General features: G+C 34.8%; 1 protein-coding gene across 1 annotated transcript; it reads left to right on the top strand.

The window, feature by feature from the left end:
* Window positions 1-1,000: 1,000 nt before the first annotated feature.
* On the top strand, window positions 1,001-25,531 carry SUZ12 (SUZ12 polycomb repressive complex 2 subunit). The gene is made up of 16 exons (XM_014066396.2): window positions 1,001-1,561; window positions 3,190-3,236; window positions 3,323-3,387; window positions 8,915-8,983; window positions 12,013-12,062; window positions 13,572-13,657; window positions 15,453-15,684; window positions 16,683-16,785; window positions 18,211-18,316; window positions 18,824-19,001; window positions 19,738-19,829; window positions 20,273-20,416; window positions 20,721-20,878; window positions 21,172-21,370; window positions 22,948-23,027; window positions 23,336-25,531. Exons 1-16 carry the CDS (start codon window positions 1,201-1,203, stop codon window positions 23,682-23,684), a joined length of 2,319 nt encoding a protein of 772 aa, XP_013921871.2. The 5' UTR covers window positions 1,001-1,200; the 3' UTR covers window positions 23,685-25,531.
* Window positions 25,532-27,144: the final 1,613 nt, after the last annotated feature.

Here is a 27,144-nt window from a genome sequence, read left to right as displayed (position 1 = left end):
TGCAAAGAGATACTGACCAAGGTGTGAATCATATCCTGTATTTGTAATATTTTTTATTTTTATATTTATTCTTCCAATGTGTTTGTTTTATACTCTAAAAAGAACAGCTACCTTATGGTAGTTTGAGCATTATCAATAGTTCACCTGCCCCAGACAGAAATTGCATCCTTTAATCATTTTGTGGCATGTAATTGCTTTATTTAAACTTGCATTTTGGTTGTGTTTCAGAGATCTTGTGAGGAGAAACATTTTGCAACTTTCAAGCTTCATAGCATCAATGCTAAGGAGTAACCTTTACATATAATGTCCATCACTTTTGAAGGTTAGAAAGGGCTCAAATACGATTTTTCCCCCTCAGTGTATTTTTTTTCTCCACCAGACAATGGAAGGATAGATGCGTTAAACGGTATCCTGCAACTAGAATATGTGCGCAACAAGGAGTGTGTGTGTGGGGGGGGGGGGGAAGGATCATCGATCGTTTCCAACGAGATGTTAATTTTTACTGGTAGAATTTGACCAAGAGATAAAATCTCAAAGATGGCACCCCAAACTACCCTCCGCAGCACGTGCGGGACCAGCTCTACTAGCGCACGATGGCTTTTCCGCGCGCTTAGATTTTCAAAACCGTTCCGCGAGGCACGGACGGAATGTTCACGCCGCTGTTGCCGCCGTTTCTCTTAGCCATCCGACACGCGCCGCTGGTTCGAAGAAGAGCAAAACCAGACCTCCCGGTTGCGTTCTTTTCCCATCATGCACTCCGGGTGGGGGGGTGGAGGAAGGAAGAGACGAAACAGCAACAGCTTCTTTTTCCCGCGAATTCAGTTCAAAGGAAGAGCGAGGGGGAGGGGAAAAGGGAAGCTCCCGGCGGTGAAGCGCGCGGTCCAACCAAACTCTTGCAGAATCATTCTGCCGTCATGGCTGGGCGGGATCTCCGTCGGCCAATAAAACGGGACGGCGCCATCGCGGGAGCCAGTAGGAAGGCGGCGGAGGGGGCGGGAGCGGCGGTGGCGGCGCCGTCGGGTTTGGCTGGGCAGAGAGGGCGCTTGAGGAGAAACCGAGCGGGGCTGCTCCGAAAGAGTTGAAGCGCTTCCACTTCCTCCTCGCCACCTCACCTTGCCAGCGCTCCGGCGTCCTTTTCCCCTCCCGCGGTCGGTCCGCACCTGCCGTCCAGCTCCCGCCCGCAGGAAAAAAAAAGGCCTCATGGCTCCTCAAAAGCACGGCGGCGGAGGAGGAGGAGGCGGCGGGGGCAACGCGGGGCCCAGCTCAGGTGCTCCGAGCGGAGGGGGAGGCGCCGCCGCCGCTGCCACCGCCACGGGCGGAGGCGCCGGCGGGAGCTTCGGCGGCTTCACCTCAGCCGCAGCGCCGGGCGGCAAATCCGGCGGTGCTGTTGGAGGAGGAGGCGGCGGTGGTGGAGGAGGAGGAGGCAGTTATTCCGGCGGCGGCGGGGGCTCGTCGGCATCTTCCGCGGCGGCCGGTTCGGCGGCGGCCCTGCCCCCGGTGAAAAAACCGAAGATGGAGCAGATCCAGGCTGACCACGAGCTCTTCCTTCAGGCCTTCGAGAGTGAGCGTGGGCTCTGGTGGGGGTGGGGGTGGAGTGGGGGGGATGAAGGGCCACAGCAATCGCCGCTTTCTGCCCCCCCCCACTCCCGCCGCCGGGAGCGCGGGGCAAGGCGGGCTGGTGGCAGCCGTGGCGTTTGGCTCCCCGCGACCCACCATCGGGCCCCGAGTTGTTTTTCCACGAAGGCAACTGGACTTTCTTGCCTTTTGGAGAGGCACCTTTGGGGACAACGTCGATGTTGGATGTTTGGAGCTCCTGCGTGGACCTTTGGGCGGGAGGCGGTTGCTGGAGGAAAACGCTGCTGCGGCTCCTGTGTCTGGTTTGTCAGTCCGGGAGGAGGTCTCTTTAGGGGAAACTCGTGCCTTGCTAATCGTTTTCGTTAATGAGCCAGCGGCACGCACGCACGCCCACTCCGTGACCCGTGGGATTGCGCACCGCGGTGTAGAGTTGCGTTTGGGGTCCCCCTCTTTCTCTCTCAAAGGGATAGAGCTGAGGAGGTGTTGTATGGGCGACACTTGTGTTGTTTCCAGTATCGTCTTCCTACCCTCGAGAATATTCCTTAAGAAATAGAAATATAGGTATCTTTGTATAGTAAATCGATTTCATGTACTAAATGTAGCCTTATAACAACTCGTTTATAACATGCTCTAATTAAGGATATAATCTAATTCATGGGAAGTGGATTGCAGAGGTCCACACTTCTGAGCTAAACAAAAAGAGTAACTTGTTAAAAGAGTATTGTAGCATATTAAATAGATGGCTGAGTATCCACTGTATGATACCTTATAACATTGACATACAGTAGCCAAAATATGGAAAGATTAGTATTTTTAGTTGACTGGTTTTTAGACCTAAACAATTCCAGCTATTTAATAGAACAATTAACAGCTTTGATTAGTTTGTAAATAATATACTAGGTTATTTGTGCAAACTACAGTACCATGCTGCTATGCATAATGTGATCTATGAACCCAGCTTGGGTTTTGAAAAGTTTAAAATGCTTAAAATAATTGTTAGAATCGTTGTTTTCATTACTTGAGTAATGTTGCTCATTACTTGGCTCTTCTAGCTGTTGTTGTACCACAGGTTCCAATATACAAGGTGGTATATGCTCTTATTTCCATATAAATCTAAGTGTATGTTAAGGTCCCTGATTGTCTGCTGTACAGTAGGATATTTACCAACTGGTAGCTTTCTGTGACCTGTCCCAAAGTTTTTTTCCAAAAGCCAACTGGATTTTCTTAGTGTTTTTTTTTTTTTAATGTTTCACTTCTCATCCCAGAAGTTAGAATTGAAAAAACCTCTTGGATGAGAAGTAAAATAAAATAAAATAAAAATAAAAACTCAGAAAATCCGGTTGCCTCTTTTGGGGAAAAAACACCTTTGGGACAACCATGACTGCCTGATTGAGAATCTCCAGAGACTTTCTGTGAACTTTGCAACAAAGTGATATTGATATTTATTAGTTTACCATGTGAAAACACCTATCCATCTCATATTTGAAGTCTGTATGCACACAGGTTTGATATGAGTGAGAATGTTTTATGTATGACTGTAGTGCTTGTACAAAAGCTGCTGAAGTCTCAGATTAGCAGCTTTGAGTAAAGAATATTTCATTTTTGTCCTCACAGAACCAACACAAATATATAGATTTCTACGTACCCGCAATCTTATAGCTGTAAGTAACAATTCATCTTTGTCTTTAACTTTGTAGATTCTCTCATGTCAACATTGAATTGATTTTTTTTTCCGTTTTTGTTGCAGCCAATATTCTTGCATAGAACTCTCACTTATATGTCTCACAGAAACACCAGAACAAATATTAAAAGGTAACTTAAGCAGTAATTAAAATAAGGGCTTTGTTTTCCAATAAATGACAAAATAGTATATGTGTCTTATCAATAACTATCGTTGAAGCTGAAACTAAATTTTTTCTGACATGATGAGATGAACTTGATATAGGCATTTATCCAGAGGAAATTTGATATTTATTGCTTGTTTGAAGTGCCATATTTTATGTGATAGTTTGGGGTATTTTGTCTCAGTGATTTATTTATAAATTAGTACAATTCCAGTAATCAAGACATGTAATTCGAAATGCTTGCTGAATAACAATTGTTGTGCATTAATTATTTTTTTGCACATTTATAACACTAGTTTCTGCTGTTTTATTGTGGCTGACTTTTAAACATCTTAAAGTTTATCTGGCTATTTTAAAGTAAGCATTTCTAACTTTATTTTTAATGGGTTTAATGTATTTTAATGGGTTTAATTTTCTTTAGATTCTTTGCAGTGGTATTAGTAAGAAGCTACAGATATTTTGTAACTTACATGGCATTGATGATGCAGTGCCATTTAAATAACATAAGGTAACATGTTAGGCAATGATGAAAAACATATAGGGATTATAATGTAAGAAGACACAGTCTGAAGTAATGAGTTATATTTAGTAGGGAAAAAGCTACAGTGTGAATTCTTCAAACGTAATAGACAGGTGTCAGTGATTAAAACGATTTCTGGCAATTTAAAATTAATACTTTCACACTATTGTTACTGGACAAAATTATGTAGACATGTTGGAGCATGACTTAATGGCTGCTTGTGTAAGGTAGTACACAATGACTGATTAATTCTGAAATATTTTTTGGATTAATTTCTAATATTCAATGTAACTAAAACTTTGTTAGTGACTTTAATTTTTCTTCTGAATCTTTGTTTTCGTTCTTAGAGACTAATTTTTTGGAATATTTTTCTCAATATTGAGACAGAGTCTATTTTATTGAGCCATAATTTAACTTTTTTGTTTTGAATCTGTGCCATATGTGATGTATAGATTAATATAATTATCAGTCTTGAAAGTTTTGGAAGTATTTTAAAAAGCATGACTAATGAGTGTTGATATATATAAAGTCTGTATCCAGCCTGTACTGCTATAACACAATTATTTCATTCTGCTTTAAAAGTGCATCATGATTAATGTAGCTCTCCTTCTATTGTGTGGTATACTCTGAAAGTATTTGTTAGAGAGGATCATAAATTATTTCAATCCAAGGGTCTCTACTCTGGTTTAAAAGATATTTTTAAGTAATTATTTGACCTACAAGCAATCAAATCAAAGATGCTAGATAGTGAAGCTTTTATAAATTTAATAACATTTATTAAATTATTTTTAATAGAATAAAAGACAAATGAAAACAAAAAAGTACAGGAACAATGGAAAGAAAATAAATAGAGGAATATATAAACTTCAATAAACGGAACTTCTTTTCAAAAGATAGTTACAATATTATCTGTCTCCCCCCCCCCTTTTAGATGATATACAAATTCTTTCAGCTCTTCATTTCATCCAAGTCCACTTTAATCTTCAAATCCATGAATCATCATTTCATTTCTTCTTCTTTCAGCAAAAAGTCCATATAAGGTTTCCAATCTTTAAAAAAAAAATCCCTCTGATCAAACAAATCAGCTTTGCCATTTCTGCGAATTCTGACATTTTCACAATCTCTTTCTTCACTTTGAGAATTTCATTATTTTTCCATTGTTCTTCATATAAATGATCTTGCTGCAGTTACCATATACAAAACCTGTCTACCTTAAGTCTTTTCTAATTCATTGTCCATAAATCCCAATAAAATGTCTTTTTTAATAAACCAAAAAAATTGATACCATAGGTACCCTGATGAATTTTTGAAAGCTATTTATTGACAAACTTTTTAAAAGTGTTTTTAAATAGTTATGGGAGATACAACACAAAATAATGCAATAAGCATCTGTATTGAAAAATGATTAGTTTAACTAGCCATATTCTTTTAAAATAAAATATTCATAAGTGATTTTTTGTCCTGTAAATTATTTTTTTATTCTGCCAAACGTAATATGATGCTTCATGATTAATGAATTAATACGAAGTGATTATTACCAAAATAAAATTAGAATACCCTCACTGAAATAAAACTTCCTTTATAAATGACAAATTGAAAATGAACTTTCCCTATATATTCCGATAAGGAAATATTATATACATTTTGAACACTGTGGTTAGAAGATCAATTCAATTTATCTTAAATAGCAGAGAAACAGAAGGCCTTGACTCATAGAATGGGTTTTGATAGGATTTCAGTGCTTTTTGGTTCTACATTTTAGGATTTAAGTTAGCACCTTTCAATCTAGAAATTGGCAAGTACTGTATAACAGATGATAAAGAGATGATCTCTTGGTTTCTGCTGGAACATATCATTCTAGTTTTTGGAGTGATTGCACAATAGCCATTATAGTGACCTAACCTCATTATGACCAAAATATGTCAGGTGATTGTATGACTCCTACCATAGCTCGCTTACCATTATATATGTGAAAGTATCCTTACCTTAGCTTTTTCCCGAGTGCTTGATCTAGAGCCCATTGTCAGGCTATAAATGTTTAGTTGAAATATATTCTTATGCAGAATAAGTTATTTCCAGATTCCTTGAACAAAATTCTACCTTATGTGAAATATACCTTAATTTATTTTTAGTTATTCCCAAGCATTGGTTTAGCTTTCCACTATTGTGCCCAAAAATGGTACATGAAATATAGTCAGGTATTCAAATAATTGTGGTACCTGATCTAACTGTTGGAATTATCTCATCCAGGAATTTGTTCTAGTTATTAACAGTATGGGAGGCCAAATTGCATCACATAAATCAAAGCCTACCTTTAAATAGATAGTACATCTGTTGCAAAGCAGTACATTCTAGACCTACCTCGGACCCAAATAACAGCATGTTTGGTGTTTTTCCAAGTCAGTTGGTTTTTGATATGAACAAAATTGAGTAAGATGTTTTCAAAAGATATTTCCAACAGTTTTAATACTATCAGAATCTCAGTCATTCTCAAATACAAATTTTCCACTGTAATTTAATTTCAGTGGTTTTATAATGTAGTATTCAAAAAAAGTATATGTGGATATTCTGCCATAAAACTGTACACCCATTGTTAGATTGTACAAATTTAATCTGGATTCTCTTCAGATAGTATAAATCTTTCATTATTTTACATGTTTAGATGTATTGGATGGGGGGGCGGGGTAGAACATTAGTGTTACTCAAGACCAGCTGTAAAATATGTGCTATTGATCACAAAGAAGAGGGAATCAAACTATTTTCCAAGGCACCTGAGGGTAGAACAAGAAGCAATGGGTGGAAACTCATCAAGGAGAGAAACAACTTAGAACTGAGGAGAAATTTCCTGACAGAACAATTAATCAGTGGAACAGCTTGCCTCCAGAAGCTGTGAACGCCCCAACATTGGAAGTCTTTAAGAAGATGTTGGATAACCGTTTGTCTGAAATGGTATCCGGGTTTCCTGCCTAGGCAGGGGGTTGGACTAGAAGACCTCCAAGGTCCCTTCCAACTCTGCTATTGTATTGTATTGATCAAAGTGAATGTGAACAATTGTGCTAATGAACTGGACACTGAGAATACTGTATCCAATTTATTTTCCTTTTGGCTAGGCTGTAAGTAGCCTTTAAATAGATACAGTGTGATCAAAGTAAAACTAATTCCCAGACCTTGATCAGGACATAGATCGGAAACCATAACTTGTAAGTAGTCTGATTCAGGCAGTCTCCCACCGTTTGACTAACTAAGCTTGGTAGCTAAGTTTGGCTACTGATAGAGAGGATTGTTTCTATATGCTGTAGAAAGCTGAAAGCTCTCCCCATGCTAGGATTCCCAAAAGCTAATCATGTTCTTGAGTGGATTTCTCAGTGGATCTCTGCAATTCAGAGGCAAGACTATATTTTTAGTTTTCACAATGTGAAGGACAGTTGCTTGAAGGGATTGTCAAAGGAACCACTATCTAATTCTAGCATTTCTAAATCAAATTTTTCTTACCCAGAACATAAAGCCAGATTTAACTATTCTGTTCACATTATTGTAGTAATGAATTCTTCAGCAACTTCTGATGTGCACCATTCAAATTCCTCAAGACAAAGTAAGGTAGATTGACCTCCATGAGCCAGAAGAAGAGAAGGATGATTATTAACTTGGCTTTTCTCTTTGTTTTTTAATCTATGGTTTCTATTTTTATGTGTGTTAAAAGAATTGCAAGCTGTGTTGTGAGGGCATTATATCATGAAAAGGCAGTTGCTGTTTTTCAACAATAAAGCCTGTTCTCCATTTTCTCAGATAATAAAGATCTATCGTCTCTCTTCATGAAACACATTCAGAACTAGTAACCAAAAAGCAGTTTACAGATCTATAACAGCAGCCCAAGACCTAAAAAGACAGTGACTAAAAAAAGCTAAAATTTCTCAAGTGTTTCAAAAATGCCAGTAAACTCATATATAATTTTATGAGTATCAAGTAATATATATTTTTAAAAAGATTTAAGCAATAACATAACAGTGGCTCTATATGAAACTCTTATAACATTCAGCAGCAAAGCTATATAAACATTTAAGGAGCAAGTAATTTTTCACAACTGCATCTCAAAACAGTGGCCGCAGTATGATATATTAGATTTTTTTTTAATATCCTGTACATGATGATAAAAAATATTTCATAAGGTTAAAAATTCTTGATTTAATGTCATCAGTTCTGATAAGATGTGAAATGTTGCCACTTTGTTGCTGGGAATCTCCTAAATATAAGGAGGCTGTTTGGAGCATTTTCTACTCCTTTTCAGTATGGTCTTGTGTGAATATTTTCAAACTCAAATATTTCTTCTATCGGTTTTCAAATTCAGCTTGATTATATCATTTATAGAACAAAACTAATAGAAAAAGTAAAACCTTAAAGGAAGTTACAGCATTGCTTTCTATGTTGGTTCTTTGTTTTATAGATGAGCCAATGTTTCTCAGTTTTTGGTGACTCGCCATTGGCATCAGTCTCCCAAATAATGTAGCATGGTTTCCAATAATGTTCCTGTGGTAATTAATGCTAAGATTGCTTAGTTAAGGAAATACAGTTATCTGCAGTTATTTATATTTACTTCAAAATTTGGAGGGGGGGCTGTTGGGGGCTATTCAAAATGGGGGGGGGGTTGGTAGATAATGTAAAATGGTGTAAAGGCATCAATGCAAAACTGAATTTTAGTTGTAACTTTAGCTGTTTCTAGAGATCTCTCTTTGGATTAAAATCTTGTAAATGTTTTATACTCGTGATATTTTAATTGCATTCAAAAAATAATATATAAAAAATCTAAAATAACATGGATTGCTGGGATGCTCCTTATAAATTCAGTATGATTTTGGGGGGGAAATGCCCGAGACTTGGCTCCTGAAGGATGGTACTTTTTTGAAGAAATTTGTTATGCAACAAAATTGTACTACATAATGGAAATCAGTGCAATTTCAAAAGCCAACTTTTATTGCAGGAAAACTTTCAGAGTAGACGGGATGCTGACGAAAGTAGAGAAAACAAAGGGAGAACACGACTTGCAAAGGTAACATTTGTTTTATCAACCAATGTGTTTCAGTAGCAATGTTTCAACTGTGATGAATACATGATAGATTAAATAATGTGTCAATAAAATTTATGCAGAAATGGAAGTGAAATGTGATGTAGATGAAGATAATTTGCATCGGCTTCTCCCACAATAAAATATCAATAAATTAATTATGTTAAAGAGTTGTATATGTTTTGTACTTTGATCGTGTATTGTCCCAGTTAACACTAAATTATATATAATGTTGCATCTGCAGAAGGAAACTTCTGTTGACATTTATTTTTGGGTGGTATGCAGGCTGGATCCATTGATTGATTTTTTTGAAATTTCATTGATTTCCATTATGTAGTCCAATTTCCACTTACCATGCACTATTTGTATCTGTTCCTCAAAAAAACAAAGCTGAGAATGATAATAACAAGTCTCAATTACATCACACCTGCATGTCTGCTATGTACTCTTTTTGGCTGCCTTTAAATGTTCAAAAATATTGTGACATCGCAGATAAAATGTTCAGCAGCATATTACATCGTCCTGAAATAGCTATATTAGCTGACTTCTGGGGCCAGTTTAAAGTGCTAGTTTATTACCCACAGAACATTGACATAGTTTTGGACTTCCATATTTCAAAAAGGTTTGGATGTGATCCTGCTGAAATAATACAGTATTTGAAAAACTCTTATATAATCAGAAATTCAGTTTATTGGAAGAGCAGAAGGAGTCTGTTGAGTGGCCTATTTATCTTTCAGAAATTAGTCTGACTTCTCTGGGTTCTTGGCACAGCATGAATTATTTTTTTTAGGAAGGCAATACATTTTTTTGATTGAGATTGATAGGTATACACTGCTATGACATTTGCTGTTTCTTTTAAGGAATTTTATTTACTTCAATAATGTCTTTATACATTTTTTAATTTGGGTTTGTCAGGTTAGGAAAAAAAACCAGATAAAGGTAGTTCTTGCTTAATGATGCTAATGGGATTAGAAAGTCTGTTATTCAGCAATATTGTTATAAGTCAAAAAATTATGTGACTGTGTTGCTTAGCTAAGTTGTCATTGTTAAGCAAGGACCTCATGTAACTATAATCTCTGACTTCCTGTTGGCTTCACTTCGCAGCAAAATGGTTCACTTGAAGAAATGGTTGTGAAATAAACACCACCTGTTTTATATATTTTATTAGCTTTTATTGAATTGTTTTTAGAAATTTGAATTTAATTCAAAATAACTTATCATTTCTTTATGTAGTGAAAAAATATGGCAAATGTAGGATAGGCTATCAGGATTATACAAACCTATAATAGTGATGAAAATTGCTTCTATTCTGGGAAATTTATTTCCCAAGAATGCCTAAATTGCTGCTTTTTAGGGAGTAAAAAAACGCAGAAATGAGCCATGTACTTTTATGTACAGAATATGTTTTCAAACTTTGCTTATAGGCAGATTAGATTACATTGAAGCTAAGCAGTACAGTGTTTTGAATTCAAAGACAAAAAGATACTCCATTATATGCAGAGGTGCAACCATAGGCTTGTCTTTAATTTCTCAAGCCAAATACATCTTTTCTTAGGTAGGGCTGTAAATTGATTTTCTAATGAAATAATTTTATTTTCCATGAATCCACCGCCAGTTCAATTTTCCTGGATGACATAGGATGACATACACATAATAATGTAAAATAAAACCCAAGTGAAGAATTGCTTAAATAACTTATGATTCTAATGGCTTTTCTTGATGAGTTTATTTGTTTTTAGGAACTGATGATAGTTTCCTATTTGTCCTTCTGAAACAAAATTTTCAGCCAGATTGTTATATGTTTTAAAGTATAAACATACTTTAAAATATTAAAGTATTGAGATGTTAAATTTGTAAGTTTTAGATGACAGTGATTAAATTTTAGTGAACAAGATATTTATCATATTTGTTAAAATGGTTCTTGAAGTGTTTATCCTGAAATCATCAACATTGGTATTATAGTAAATGTGAAAGGGTGAAGCTTTGATGAGTACTGTAAGAAAAGAAAAACTAATTGTGTAGTAAATTCTGACAATGCTTTTCTCCCAGTTTATCCTATTTCAGTAAACAAGGGTCATTTGATTTCAGCAGGCTGTTGAAGCTAATGTTTTGACTAGGATACTATTGATTCTGTCTCCTTATTCAGCAACTTTACTATTGTATAGCCTTTACAAAACTGAATTTTAAAATATTGTAAGATACTTTGAGTGATTCATATAACTAGAAATGTTTATAAATATTTTAACAAAATAAATTTATGACATTGTTCTTTCAAATTGACTCTATTCAAAATCTAAACAGCCAGATAATGAAGGGAAGAGGGAAGGGAAATTTTGGCTGAAATTTTTTTGAACAACCTGGTCAACTAATAACTTCAGATATATTGCATTGTAACTCCAATCATCCCCATCCTATTATTATATTGCCAGCTTTGTGAGTGAATCTTCCAGGTTTTGTCTTCTCTGGTGAGGCCTTTAAATATTAAAACAAGCACTTTGAATTGGACCCAGAATATTTTTGGCACTTATGAAGTAAATACAGTAAAGTACACTCATAATTAGTAAAGTACACTTTCAAGCATGAGAAATTCTTAATTTAAGCATTCTAATGTAGAATACAATATTAATCCAGACAATTAGGGAATTAAAGACTAATGCTAGGTCAGTTCGTGAGGTAGTGCCAACTTGCAGCTAACTAAGCATACCTCAAACAGTAATTAAAATAGATTCTAGAGGAAAAGTGCAATCTCATTCAGAACTATCTGTACATCTAATCTCAATTACTTGAAATGCCCAGTGAATAATATATGTGTTATATTAGCAAAGGAGCCAAAATGATTACTTAAAACACTTGCTGTGTTTCGTATAAGTAGTTGTATAGTGGTACATGTGTTATTTGTAAATGTGGTGTTATAGTGGATAAAATGTAATTTTTTATATTTGCGTAAACTATTTAAATAAATATTTTAAAATGTCACATCTTCATATCAGTAAATTTTTATTTTCTCAATTTAGCTTGTCTGCTCATCTACATCTAACCTTTACTGGTTTCTTCCATAAAAATGGTAAGTAGTTTTCTCTTTTCCCCTTGTGGTGCTGTTCTCTCAAATGACAAATTGGATTTGTTATAGAATTGGGGAATAAAACTAAAGACAATAAAAATACTTTTTAAAATTGACTAATACAACACTATTGTGTTCTGCAAAATATGGGTTATGTCCAATCTGTCAGACAAATTAATTGGCTTTAAAGCTTGAAGTTAATGGCAATCTTAATGATTTTATTTCTGTATATTAGTGTGGAGTACTAAACATTTGTTATAGTCCTCGTCTTACAACCATCCATTTAGTGACCATCCGGAGTTACAATGGCACTGTGAAAGGTGACTTATGATCTATTTTTACGTTTAGGACTATTGCAGCATCCCCATGATTAAAATTCAGACGCTTGACAACTAGCATGTATTTTTGACAGTTGCAGCGTCCTGGAGTCGTGTGATCACCATTTGTAACCTTCCCAGCTGGCTTCCGACAAGCAAACCCAATGGGGGGAAACGAGATTCACTTAACAAACACACAAGTGTACTTGTACTTGTACTTGACGCCTCTTCACCCATCGTGGGTATAGGCGACTTCCATGGAAATTTGACGCCACTGTTTTCGGTCCTGGGCTAGGGTTGTCAGGTGGTGCAGCCAGTCGCTATTACTTTTAGCGAGAAGGGCCTGCTTCCCTGTTTGTAGCAATGTTTGCACATTGAGGCAACCGATATTGTTTAGCCCTAAAAAGGAATGGATACCGCGATCCATGGAAGCTGTTTCGGCTGGATATACCCAAGGGGACGCCAGTCCCAAGGGTCGACAGAGCCCGATTGGTGGGACACAAGCAACACAAGTTGCTTAACGACTGAAGTTACTCATATTCAAAGAAGGTTATAAAATGCGGCACAAGTCATTTACTGTCTTGTTTAGCAATGGGAATTTGGGGCTCTATTGTGTTAAGGCCTACCTGTACCCAGGATTGAAACTGAGCTGCAAGAAGAATGTTGTGTGCTATGGTATTTCCCTAAATCTAAAGCTTCTGGGCCTTTGTGTTTCAATTGTATTTAGTTGGTGAATATTGTAGATTTCACTGGACTTTGTTTCAGTATTTTAAAATATAGATTATTGTATCATCTAAGTGATGGAAAACAAGTGCAGCTCTATTTACGGGTAATAAATGGATGTTTTTGAATTTGAGAAAGGTCTGGCTTTGCAACTAAGGCAGTTAAAAATAATATGCGTTTTTGTCAAGCTTAAATATAGAATGTATACTAACGAACATCACTAGACAAATGCTTTTCTGTTTGCCTAATTCTGCGTTTTTTAAACAATGTGTCTTGAGAAATTCCTCTGCAAAAAAAATGGCAGTTACATTAGGCAATTCCTATCGACATGAGAGCCTTCTGTTAGGGATGAATTAGCATTTCTAAGGCATCCAGCAAAATATCTTATTGTAAATATATCTTGGCCATGCAGAGTTCAATTCTTAATCTTTTCAGGATTTTAAATCTTTCTCTTTCTATATTGACTGTCTAGATAAGCCATTGCAAAATTCAGAAAATGAACAAAGTTCTGTAACTCTGGAAGTATTGCTCGTAAAAGTTTGCCACAAAAAACGAAAAGTAAGTACTAGAAGGCAAATGTTAAAATAACAGAAAAAATAGAAAAGACAATTATGTGTGCAAAATTATAGTTGGTAAAGGAAGAGTGTGTTATTAAAACTAGGCCGTTTCTTATGAGAAGCTGTAAATTATCCAAATAAGTAAGCCATTTGTTTGCTTTCTCTTTTACTGTTGTTTTATTCGTGTATCTCATTTAAGGACTGGGTTTTCTTACGTTTTACTGCCAGATGAAATAGTAAGTTCTAATTAGTTCTTACTTTCTTCAGTTTGTTTAGTTGAATTATAAGGAGAAGGAGCATTTTGCCTGAAACTCTTGAGTTTAATATACATTATAAAGACTTAATTTAAAAACTTCGAACTTAACATTTTTGATGGATGGCCTTTTCTCTTTGTTGGTTTTTTTAAAAATGTAGCTTAAGGTTTTTACAATTTTTTAAAAAACTGCTTGCTTTGCAATCTCAAAAATGCCTATGATTTAACATTTTAAAAAAGGTGGTTTGAACAAAAGATCAAGAATGAGAGAAGGGCCAAAACCTCCTTGTTAGTCTTTTTGGCTCTTTAGAACCCTTGACACATTGGAAAAGGGTTGTTAGAAACTGCCACCTAATTTTTAACACTGGAAGAATGATGACACGTGATGAGCAACTAAGTGATGATTTTCACCAAGTTCTCTACTTTTACGCTTGGAAGGAATGTAATAAAGACAACATTTTGACTAATTTGAAAGAACATGGTATTCTACTTTTTAAAGTTAATTAGAATTTCAGCAAGATTATTATGTAACAGAATTTCAGGCATAGCGCTACAAGTTTACATTTAAAATGAAAGGTATAATAAAGTTAGGAAAATGTTTTGTTAAATTTTTTAGTTAAAGCTAACTTGTGAAATGTGTGAACTTAATAACTTTATTTTGGTCATTTATATTTTGTAAATGATACAAAACCTGTCAATGGATCCTAACTCAGCCTCAGGTGCTGTTTTACAAATCAGCAGTTTCATTTCTTCTTTCTCCTTTTTATCTTGAATATTGTGAATATGCTGCTGGTGTATTATTTCATCCTTGTTCTCCTTAGAAACATGAAATGTTAATATAGTTCAGGGTCAGAATGCCAAAAAAAATCTTGATTGCAGGAGTCTCTTTTTAGCTAAAATGAAATATATTTTCTGATAGTGTAAAAGATGGGGCTACATTGCTAATTAGTGTTTGACATAATGTAGAAGTAGTCCTCAGGCTTCCATATAAAACTTGTTTGTTTGTCTATTACAATGAATTTTAGATGCAGTGTATCTCTAATATTACTCTTCTGAATCTGTTGGGAAAGTTGCAAACATGAGCTAGCTCAAATTAAGTGATCTAAAAATAATGATCTTTAGAGTCTGTAAAAATGTTTTCATTTTTGTATTTGACCTGACCAATGTTAACTACAAAAAATATTGTCCAAAGTAAGATTCTTCCTGTCGGGTTCAAATGTTTAGAGATGGAAGGTAAAGAAAATGTAAGCCTTTTTGATAATAGCCTCCACACTCTGGAATTCGCTGCCACTAGAGGTACTCTTCAGTATCCCCTATCCTTCTGTCCTTTTGGAGGGTCCTGAAAAACAATCTTTCTTTGGCCCATAGTGGGTTGTTCTAGAACACCATCTAGTTATTACTTTGTTTTAATGTGGATTGGAAGTAATGTGCACCACTCAGATTATGTATTGGGGCAATATATAAAATCCTGTAAAATAAATAAATGGGTAGCTTTGGGTTTTGCTCTGTTGTGTTCAGCAAATCTTCTTATCTTTGTTTGCAGGATGTTAGCTGTCCCATAAGACAAGTACCTACAGGGAAAAAGCAGGTACCTTTGAATCCAGACACCAACCAAATAAAGCCAGGCAACTTTCCATCATTGGCCGTTTCCAGCAATGAATTTGAACCCAGTAACAGCCACATGGTGAAGTCTTATTCATTATTATTCAGAGTAACTCGTCCAGGAAGAAGAGAATTTAATGGAATGATAAATGGTGAAACAAATGAAAATATTGGTAAGAGTGTAGTCCATTTCATTTTCACTTGAAATAAAAAGATGGAGCCAGTTCTTGAATGTGTAGACATTCATTGCATAAGGTTTCATGCATGCCTTTTATCAGCCTAGGTTCAGTTTTGGCTCAGCCCCATGTGTCCTTGAGTAAGGTTTTCTTTTTCAATAAAGATTGTAAAAGATTCTCACATCACTATTTATTCCTATCTTTCATTCTCCAAAGGAGCCTAAATTCGTTGTTATAGCTGTCCAATAGAATATTAACATATTTTTAAAAACCTAATACTTACGTAACTTTGCTTTTTGGCCTTGGCCTTGTGTATTTTAAATCTAAACATGAGAGAACAGCAACTTGGAAAAAGACATAAATGGAGAATAATCCACTTCCTGAGGGCAAGTTTTCAGTTCTTAATGCAATCATTTTATTGCAGGTAGTTTGAGAAAGTTTAACATATTGCTATAATAAATACAATTCAGTTAAGTAGTTTGGTGTTTCTATATTGACTAAAATCTGTTTTGCCCTAGAGAATGATTACATATGGCATATGTAAGTCGCATTTTGAAACAGGAGTAATGAAAGTACTTTGGCTAGTATTTGAGAAATGATACACTTTGAATAAAAGAAAGATCAACCTGAACAAGACTTCAAATTTACAAGTTCAATTATCTTTTAACATAGCTTGATTTCCTGTCAGCATCATCCAAAGAGCCTATGTTAGCAGAATTCAAATTGGGTTTACTTTTATGGTACCTTAGTACCCTTTATCTAGAGCATATGCAATTGTGAACAGTGAATTATTTTAATAAAATCATCATCTTCATATTAAAACTTCGCTGCCTAGAAAGGATTTCTATACCAAAGGAGGGGTATGGTTTTAGTTTTTTATCGCTTTCTATTTTTACTATTTATCTGTAAACAGCTATTTATGAGCAAGCTCAACTACCCGAGTAATGAATTATATTAGTTAATATGTATTAATTAATATAACTATTTAATTACAGATGTTAATGAAGAGCTTCCAGCTCGAAGAAAACGAAATTCTTCCAACCGTGAAGATGAGGAAAAGACTTTTGTAGCACAAATGACTGTATTTGATAAAAATAGGTAATGTGTTCTTAAAAAGGAGGGTTTTTTCTGACATATGTTTCTATTAGCCTTTTAAATGTGGATTTTATTTTAGCCTGAAATTTAATTTTAATACCTTTAAAATAGGGTCCTTTATTGGACTTCAAGGGTTATCTTTTTGCCAGAATTCTGTTAACCACAATTTACAATGGTAGCTATGGCAACTAAGTAGACTGAAAAGTTATATCTGCAAAAGATATGTTAAACTGTGTGTATTATGTTAGGACCACACAAAGCATATGTATAGTATATTTTGAAATATCACAATTTTTTTGTTGTTTAAACAATATAATTCATCCAAATGGACCAAACATGAGAAGTAAATCTACGGTTGTAAGGGTGGGAAGAAGCAGGAAAAGGCTGAACATGGGTGGGTGGCTGTGTATGTCAATCATCTGGGAGCAAATTTAAAGAGCAAACTTGATACAAGAGATAATAGAAGCAATAATATATACAGATGATCATCAACTTACAACCATTCATTTAGTGACTGTTCTAAGTTACAATGTTACTGGAAAATATCTCCCATTGAATTTGTTTCCAACAAAGCAGAGTCAATGGGGCAAGCTAGATTCGCTTCATGACTATATGGTTCTCTTAACAACTGCACTGGTTCGCTTAACAGCTGTGGCAAAAAGGTTGCAAAATGGGCCGAAACTCACTTAACAACTGTCCTAGCCTCAGTTGTGGTCATAAGTTGAAGCCTATCTGTATTTGCCAATCCTAAAATAGATCAAGAATCCTTTACACTATTGGGATATAACCTCTTTATTAAGCCAACTCATAAGTCAGTCTAGAATACATAGTTAACACAGCAGAGGTCAGTGTACTAAAGAATCAGCATTTTTCCTTCTAAAACAGAAAGTTATTTTATATAAATCATCTTCACAGACAAAAGGCATATAGCATGCAGTTCACATTTCTAACACTAAATCTTTTTTAAAATGTTTATGATATTTCTGATACCAGAATTCTGCCAGTCTGAAAAAGGCCAAACACTTGGAGATGGAAAGTAACAATAGGCCAGCTAACATTTCAGTATACTATATTTCTTCCAAATAACATAGAAACATGATTAACAGTTGAATCATAATATAATGTATTATAATATGTGAATTCCTTAAACTAATTTTAGTTTTGGAAATAGCTGAATGATTTTGTTCACATTAAGATCAGGGTTTTTCATCCTTTATCCTAATATGTATGTTTTGACATTTTACTTTTCTTAACCTTTTCTTGTTCCAATTATAATTGTTTATTACCTTTCCACATTAAGAAATTTGTATTTATTTGACAACATTAACGTGGGTAATTTAGAGATAATGAAGAAATCAATAAACATAAAAATTAAATTAAGAAGTGTGACCATAATTAAATATTGAATAATAACATGTTTTGTAACAGACGGTTGCAGCTTCTTGATGGAGAATATGAAGTAGCCATGCAAGAAATGGAAGAATGTCCCATCAGCAAGAAAAGAGCAACATGGGAAACAATACTTGATGGGAAGGTAAGAACCACTAGCGCCACCAGAACTCCTCTCAAAAGTTGATGAATTCCTTAGCTTTTGATGTTAGTGACTGGAAATTTCATTAATAGGGCAAGTGAGTAAAAGGGGGAAAAACAGTTTAGTTCTGTAATTCAGCAATGCTCTAAATGAAATATTTTGAAATAAATACTTCTTTAGAGGATTACACTACAATGACTGACCATTACTGGTGTGTTGGGATCACATTTGAAATGTCTTGCTGGCTGAAAGTGAACAGTTAAAGGGGAAATCAAATTTACAAATTGTTACATGAGAATATAATTAGATTTAAAGTATGGTATGTTTTCACTATAAGTCTTTGCAGTACATAAGCCTATACTATTGCAGTATTGCAGTGAAGGTTATTTGGCTCTTAACAACAGTTTAACAATGATCTTTTCTCATTATTTTTTTATGGATGAATTGTTTCACCTTAAGAAACACTCCTTTGGAAAATTCTTTTAAAATATTCCTTTTGTTTTATTTCAGAGGCTTCCACCATTTGAAACATTTTCTCAGGGACCAACACTTCAGTTTACGCTTAGATGGACAGGAGAAACAAATGATAAACCTGCCACTCCTATAGCTAAGCCCCTTTCAACACGGAATTCAGAGAGTCTCCCTCAAGAAAATAAGTCAAGTTCTGTTAAACCTACACAGACTATAGGTAGGTGAATATTTGAAACAGGATTACTAGTTAAGTTGTGCTGCTTGCGTGCTGTAAATTTACCAGAATAATTTTTAAAACTCTTTTATTTCAAGTAAATGTAAAATATTACATGAGTCATATTGAGATTAAACTAAAAGAAAAATATAAATAGGTTTCTGATCTTCTTTACAGCAGTTTTAAATATTGTACAATTATATTTATCCTCTCTCTCTGTAAGGTTATGTAATGGCTCCCTTCCACACTACCCTTTCTAACCATAAAATTCTGAAATCACACAAGTTTATCTTTTTTATTTGTTCATTTTCAGCAAAAAGTCCATACAGAGTTTCCAATCACTATCAAATGTAGACTTTTCCCTAATAAACAAATCAATTTTTGCCATCTCTGATCTATCGTCTATCATTCTATCAAATTCACCAACCAATCCTCCATTGTAGGTATTTCAGATTATTATTTTTTACATCACAGTCTAGCTGGAATCATGGGAGCTGCCATTAAAATACTGATTAGGATGAACCCTCCTTAGATTCGTAGCCTAAAGAAAATCAGCCAGGTGCTGATCTTTTTTTGTCTTAGTTAAAGCATCTCTTTGTGAAATAAAAATTTAACTAAATCGCTCAATTACTAATTGCTGTAACTGGCATATGTGGCAAAAATGGCCTTCAAAAGACCAGTCTTGTACATTGTATTAAGACTATTTATATAGTCATTGACTATTCAGGTTCTATTTCAGCTGTGAAGGAATCTTTGCCATCAGATCTACAAACAAGAAAAGAGAGAGATGTTACAAATGAGCCTCGCCAGAAACTGAGAATATTTTATCAGGTATTGACTATCTAATATTTCTGTTTGTTATGGGTCATTGTTTTATTTCATCTATCTGTCTATTAGAATTTTATTCTATTTTTGTTACTTTGTAAGTAGCTCAAGGCAGCTTGTTCCTCCCCCTATTTTCTCCACACCAACCACCCAGTGAGATGTATCTGGCTGAGAGAAAGTAACTGGCCCAAAGTCACCTAGCCAGCTTTGATGCCTAAGGTGGGACTGGCACTCATCATCTGATTTTTAGCTTGGTGCTTTAACCACTAGGCAAAACTGGCTTGTAATAATTTTTCCCCTGTTCTTTATGAAAGAAGGAACTAGCTATCACTTCTTGGTTTTCAGTAGAAATATGCACTGATTCATAAAATGCATACTGGAAAGAAAACAAATTGCAATGTAGGTTTTTTTTAAAACAAACTCATGGTAACAATCTCTTTTTTTTTTAGTTTCTTTATAATAACAACACAAGGCAACAGACTGAAGCTAGAGATGACTTGCATTGCCCATGGTGTACATTGAACTGTCGCAAGCTTTACAGCTTACTTAAACATCTCAAGCTTTGTCACAGCCGGTTTATTTTCAATTATGTGGTAAGTATTCTAGTAAAATCACTTTGAATTTAATATTTTATTTCCACTGGTGTTGTCTTAGTGGAAGAATATTCTATTATAGAAAGCTATGTTGTAAATGGAGCCCAGAAGGTAAGTGAACAAATTTAATACTTTTTATTCAATACTACTCAGCAATAGTAGCTACAACAGCGAAAAATCTACATTAAGTGCTATCATCCTTCTTAATGTACCCAGTAACTCAGAAAAAAAAATAGTGGCTAAAAGTTGATTTGGAATCTTTGTGCAGCAAGATTTAGAAAACTCGTTCTTTTATTTATTGCAGTATCATCCAAAAGGTGCTAGGATAGATGTTTCTATCAATGAGTGTTATGATGGCTCCTATGCAGGAAACCCTCAGGATATTCATCGTCAGCCTGGGTTTGCCTTCAGTCGTAACGGACCAGTCAAGCGAACTCCAATAACACATATCCTTGTATGCAGGTCAGTAGAAAATGGAGTTCGTCTGCAGATGTATATGAGTAAAAATCACATCTGTGATGCTCTCATTACATTAGAGAAAATAACTATGATATTATGAGAGCTTACTGTTTTGATATGTTGGTATTTTTAAATGAATTTACAACAATAATTGATAATCTGGATATATTGTTGCCAGGAAACAACTACCGGTAGGTTTCTAGGCTTCATTCAGTCCTCAAGTGGTTTTTGTAGGGTTGCAGTACTGTTCAGATGTTTAAATACCTGGTTGAAAAAATTAACACTTCGTTTTTCAGACCAAAGCGTACAAAAGCCAGCATGTCGGAATTTCTTGAATCTGAAGATGGAGAAGTAGAACAGCAAAGAACATATAGCAGTGGCCATAATCGATTATACTTTCACAGTGATACTTGTCTACCTCTACGCCCACAAGAAATGGAAGTTGATAGTGAAGATGAAAAAGATCCTGAATGGCTACGGGAGAAAACTATAACGGTAACTTTGTATCACGGCAGACTGTGATGCCTTCTCTTAATCTGCTAATATTATTAGTAGATAGGATTGGTACAATTGCTGATGTAAATAGCAAGGAGCTGGATTATGTACAGAACAGGAAATTGTCAGTCAGATTCTGAAATGTTTCTTCTATATTAATTTAATTACTATGGAAGGAATGAATGAAGATAGATAGATGATAGATAGATAGATAGATAGATAGATAGATAGATAGATAGATAGATAGATAGATGATAGATAGATAGATAGATAGATAGATAGATAGATAGATAGATAGATAGATAGATAGATAGATAGATAGATAGATAGATAGATGATAGATAGAAGGGAAGAGAACCTTTCATGTTCAGGTTGGATGCTGGTCATACGATTTCCATATTTTACAACTAGGGGCTCATAGATGGCAAATATACTCAGGTATTTGATACAAAATGAGGCCATACATTTATTTTTCAAATGTAATATCAGGGTTTTTTGCCATAGCAAGGGCCCAGAGAATCCATTTATATTGTCCAATTGTCAAATTTTATATAGGTGTATATTTCAAGAGAATGTTATCCTTTGAAAGTTTTAGCTTTTGTCACACTTATGTTTATGTAGTCTACTATTTTCTCCCAAAACTTGTTAAGTGTAGGACATTGTAAAAGCATGTGTTTTAAAGAAACATTATCTTTATTACATCTCCAACAAAATTCTGTCTTAAACCATCCTTTTTTGTACAAATGTAAATGGGAGTCCAATAAATTCTAAATATTTTTGGTTGCATGAGTCGGGTTCCTAACACCAAGTCCGTGGACCAGAACTGGTCCATGTAAACAAGTGAACCCCATTCATGTGATGCAGGCAGCACACGAAATCACAGCCCATCCAGTCAACAGAAAAACCTTTTCACGGAACCAGTCCCTGCATCCCAAAAGGTTGAGAGCTGCTGGCTTAAGTCATAATTCAAGGTCCACTGACACTCTTGCTATTAAGAGTTAAAGACACTCTTTCATTTGTCTAGGCAATATAGGAACCCAATAATAATTAATTCCACTTGTTTCTTAGCATCTGCATATCACTGATTTATTGATAATAAATACTTATAAGAACCAATACCAGTAGTAGCGGGTGTTTTTTTTTTTAAGGATTTAACTGATGGTTCTAGAAAATGCTACTGGTCCCAATAGTGTTAAAAATGTAACAGTAAATATTGCTGTTTGGTCACATAGATGTTATTTACGTTTTAACATAGCATATTTTAAAAATTTAAAAATCTTTTATCATCTGTCAATTGGTCCAAAGTGAAACCATCTCCACTTCCATCCAATTTTCTATATTACATCTTTTCCCCCAATTTTTAAAGTTGGGTTTCCCCATAAAATCAATTTAGCATGATGAAAAGGGTCTTTTTATTAGATATTACATTCTATAACTTTCTGATGTGATTGTTTCCAGAGATGCTAGAGTTCTTAGTACTTAGACCTCGATATTGGCCATCCAACCAAGTGTTGTGGTCTCCTTATAATTATTATTTCCTTTGCTTTAACTAACTTTCAACAATTGTCTCACTGTAGCAAATTGAAGAGTTTTCTGATGTTAATGAAGGAGAAAAAGAAGTCATGAAATTATGGAATCTGCATGTTATGAAACATGGGTATGTGTTCTAATAAATCTAAAATGGACGAGAACAACAGAAATATGGCTGAAAAATTATTCATATTTTCAATTCAAATTTTAAAAAATATTAAATATTTTGCTGTCCTTATTTTAATGTACTGAGAATTTTTTAAATTTTTAAATGTTGGCAATTGTGGCAATATGGGCAAGAATGGTGTTTCTAAGCAAGATTCTTTTAAAACTTGGATCTTTTGAGAATTCTGAGCAATCCAAATTTTGTTTTTCAGCTGTGATTATGAGCCCAACTAAATAGTACTAATTTGTTTTATGTTTTAATGTTAACAGATTTATTGCTGACAATCAAATGAATCATGCCTGTATGCTGTTTGTGGAAAATTATGGACACAAAATTATTAAGAAGAACTTGTGTCGGAATTTTATGCTTCATCTAGTCAGCATGCACGACTTTAATCTTATAAGCATTATGTCAATAGACAAAGCCGTTACTAAGCTCCGAGAAATGCAACATAAATTAGAAAAAGGAGAGTCCATTACAGCCACCTCATCTGAGGAGTTTACAGAAGAACAGACGGGTGCAACTAATGGCTATAGCGATGCTAATTCTAAGGAACGGTCTTCAGAAATAGATAACACATCTTGTATGACAAAACAGAATAGAAAACAGAAGATCTGAAAAGACCAGCCGACAAAAAAAATGAAGTGATATTCTAAGATGCATGAACTCTATAAGGAATTTAATAAGATACACAGATTTTAACAGGCACTGCTGGAAACAAAGGATTTCATCACAGATAGTGTTGATATGGCTCCTATTGAAATAATTACGCAAGTGCAACATGTATATCAGTTCTAGTGATGTAATGACAATACTCAAAGTTTGAGCATGAAGAGCAATACAATTTTTGGAAATTTTAATTATGAGATGTACTGAATTTACATAACTTAAGTATATGTAAACCAGTTTTTATATAAAGATTTTTGCATCAGTAATGGTCGACTTTCCTACCACGGAGTTAAAAATGAGAAGAGATCGGAACAGTTTATCATTTGTACTTAAAAATTCTGTTTCCTTTTTGTAGAAAATAATGTCTCATTTAAATTTGATCCTTTGTTTTTATTCTATCAAATTAGAAGACTGCAGTTTTTAAATACATTTTTAAACATTCAAGTGTAATATTGCACTTCTATAATGTCCATATAGGGGGAAAATTGCTTTATCTATTGCAAACACAGGGATATACTATATTAATTGTGCCAGTAGCCTAAAAGAATTTGTTGTTATCATCTGGTATATGAGATCAGACTGTTTAGGGTGGATGAAGATGACAATATGCTGCTTTAACACCTTCAGGTAATGGTGGGCGTTTCTGCCTATATTTGCATGTACACAGACTGCAGAATCAAAGCACAGTTAACCTGGGACTTTTAGATGCTACTTTTAAGGGGGAAAATACACTGTAAAATTGGTCCAGAAAATGTGTTGCACTTCTTTTGCAAGTATTCTGTGATGTATTGCATTCAATACAGATGCTAACTAAAAGTCTGGTGCAGTCTTGCACTGCTCTTAACACATTAAAGCATATGTTTACAGATTTTCTTTTTTTCCAATGGAAAGTAGCTTCACTACTGGTACAGTATCAGCACCAAGGGTTTGTTCCAGCAAGCACTGTGGTTGAGTGACATCACCTCATTTTTTTTAAAAAAATTCTTAAATAGTTCACTTTTCATATTCCTTATTTATAAAGGATCAGTTATGTAAATACAATTTACATTTGTTTTTATTTCATTCCATCATCGTAAGGAGGCAGTTCCCTGTTTTGGATTTTGGCTTTGGAATGGGTGGGGAAGAAGCTTCCTAATGGAGATTTTCAAAACTTTATAAAAACTGTAAATACTGACTTTGGTCCCTAAAGGTGTGTTTAACTGTGAGACTATTTAACTAATGGTGTGGATGTGATTTGTCATCCAGTATTAAGTTCTTAGTCACAGATTTGTGTCAATAGCAAAGAGGGAGACTACAGTTTTTCATTAGATGTCTTTTGTCTGCTCTGAGTTGTAGCAAACTCTAATTACACCTTTGAATAGCCGGCAAGCATTTCTCTTGGGCTTTAATTTGCTAAAGCTGTGCACATATGTAAAGAAATATTTTAGGAGAGACATAGATGTAGAGTTATTGCTTATGTCACTTAAGCAGTTGCGCTCTCAATGCTTAAAAGGAGGCTAGCATTCTTTGCACAAAAAGTTGATGACCCCCAAAAATAGTAATCAAATTACTTCTGTCAAGTAAACTTTGTATGTCATGTCCATTTATAATAAAAGCTGAGAATCCCTTTGTTTCTATTTATAATAAAGATGGATTTTCTATATGTACTCTTAATGAGACTTTGAAAAAATCATGTAAACTGGATGAACATTTGAATGGTACAGTAGATAAAGAATTGTTTAATGAACCTTTTGTTTTTACATTAAATGTTTATTTGAAATTGAATTTTGTACATAAAGTTCAATATGTAAAATCTGCCAAGGTGTCATGTTGAATCTTTTCATATATATGCCAAAGTGAATTCAGAACCAGGCAAATTTAGTTGGGGGGGTGGGTGCTGTATTTGCATTTGGACTAATTGTGGCCTGTGATAGAACTTGAAATGGCCTTTTTCTGTCTACGTTCTGGAGATCCTTTTTTTAAAAATTTGCAGTTAAATCAAGATAAAACATACCAATAGTATCACAAAGATAAAGTCTGTTGCCATGATTGACCACAAAGGGATTAAATGTTCTGATAGGGAACAACATTTTTTTTCCTGTCTGCCAATCCGTAAGATATAAAAGCAAAATTATTTTTCACAACATTAATTTCAAGTAGAAAATTTTTGGAAAATTAAGATGGTAAAAACATACTTCCAAATGTATGTCTGATCTACACAAATTCAACCAGAGCCATAAGTGCAGCCCCTCTGAAATCAGAGTAATAGGTAGTCTTCAACTGAAAGCACAAGAGGGACCCAAACTTCCCTTGCTAAGTGATGGCGGTCATTGAATCACATCATTTTTTTGACTTTTTTTTTACCAAGATCATTTGCCTAGGTATGTGTGTACAGGTTGACAAATGCCCAAATTTTGATCAGGTGACCTAGGGACACTGCAGTAGTTGTGTGATGACCAGTCACAAGTCACTTTTTTTCAGCACTATTGTTACTTTTGAACAGTTGTTAAATGGTTTTAAGTTGAGGAGCAACTATTTTGCAATTTTTTCTAATGGGAATTCAGCAAATGGTTCTAGCACTTTAGTTCAGCTGCTATTAGTAATGTGCTGAATTCAAAGCATAAAATGTAATTGCTTAAAAACTTCTTGATATTGGTCTGCTCAATAGTTCATGCTTCTTCCTTCTCTAGCTTAACTATATAGAGATAATGCCCTTTCATCATTTACCTATAGTTTTAAGTTGTTCATAGTGAAAATCAATTACAGTGATAATGTTGTCAGGAGCCAGAGTGAGGATGGGAGCTCACTCCCAGTTGTGTGGTACTCAGGTCTCGAACCTAAGCTGCTGGCTTTCCAGCTGACAAGATCAGCGCCTTAATCGCTGAACCACCACACTGCCCTACTTTAAGGCAGTGGTGATCAGCTATTTCCAAGAGCAATTTTCTGTGTTAAATATAAGTTGGCATATATAAGTATTCCTCTTGTTCATACATTTACTGAACTCATGTTCCATTATGAGCTGATGCAATGTTCAAGCACAAAGTTTCTGGGGAATAAAACTGCTAAACCCTCAAGGCTTGTTCTGTGTATTGCTACTCTGGTATCTTATTTTGGTGCAAAAGGTAAGGAATATTTTCTTCAGTATTCAAACTTCGAATAAAATAAGGAAATAATTATGATTATTTAAATTTCTTTGCTATTTTTAAACTTTTAGTAGGATGGCAGGTGTCTACCTGACTTCCATTGAAAGGAATACTAATAGTTTTGAACAATGGCTCCTAATTTTCTGTAGTTTCAATCACTTTCAAAGAATTTGGGTCCTAGCACAACAGAAACAAAATACACTATTTTTTTCCATTTTTTTCTGTTGCTGTATTTACTAATTACCAAAAATATTAAAAACATCACTGATTTACTCTGTATCCCAACT

Source organism: Thamnophis sirtalis, unplaced genomic scaffold (genome assembly GCF_051295495.1).
Source record: "Thamnophis sirtalis isolate CommonGarterSnake01/CBP01778 unplaced genomic scaffold, rThaSir2_p1.2 scaffold_3, whole genome shotgun sequence".
Lineage (NCBI taxonomy): Eukaryota > Metazoa > Chordata > Lepidosauria > Squamata > Natricidae > Thamnophis > Thamnophis sirtalis.
This window is presented reverse-complemented; position numbering and strand designations above follow the sequence as displayed.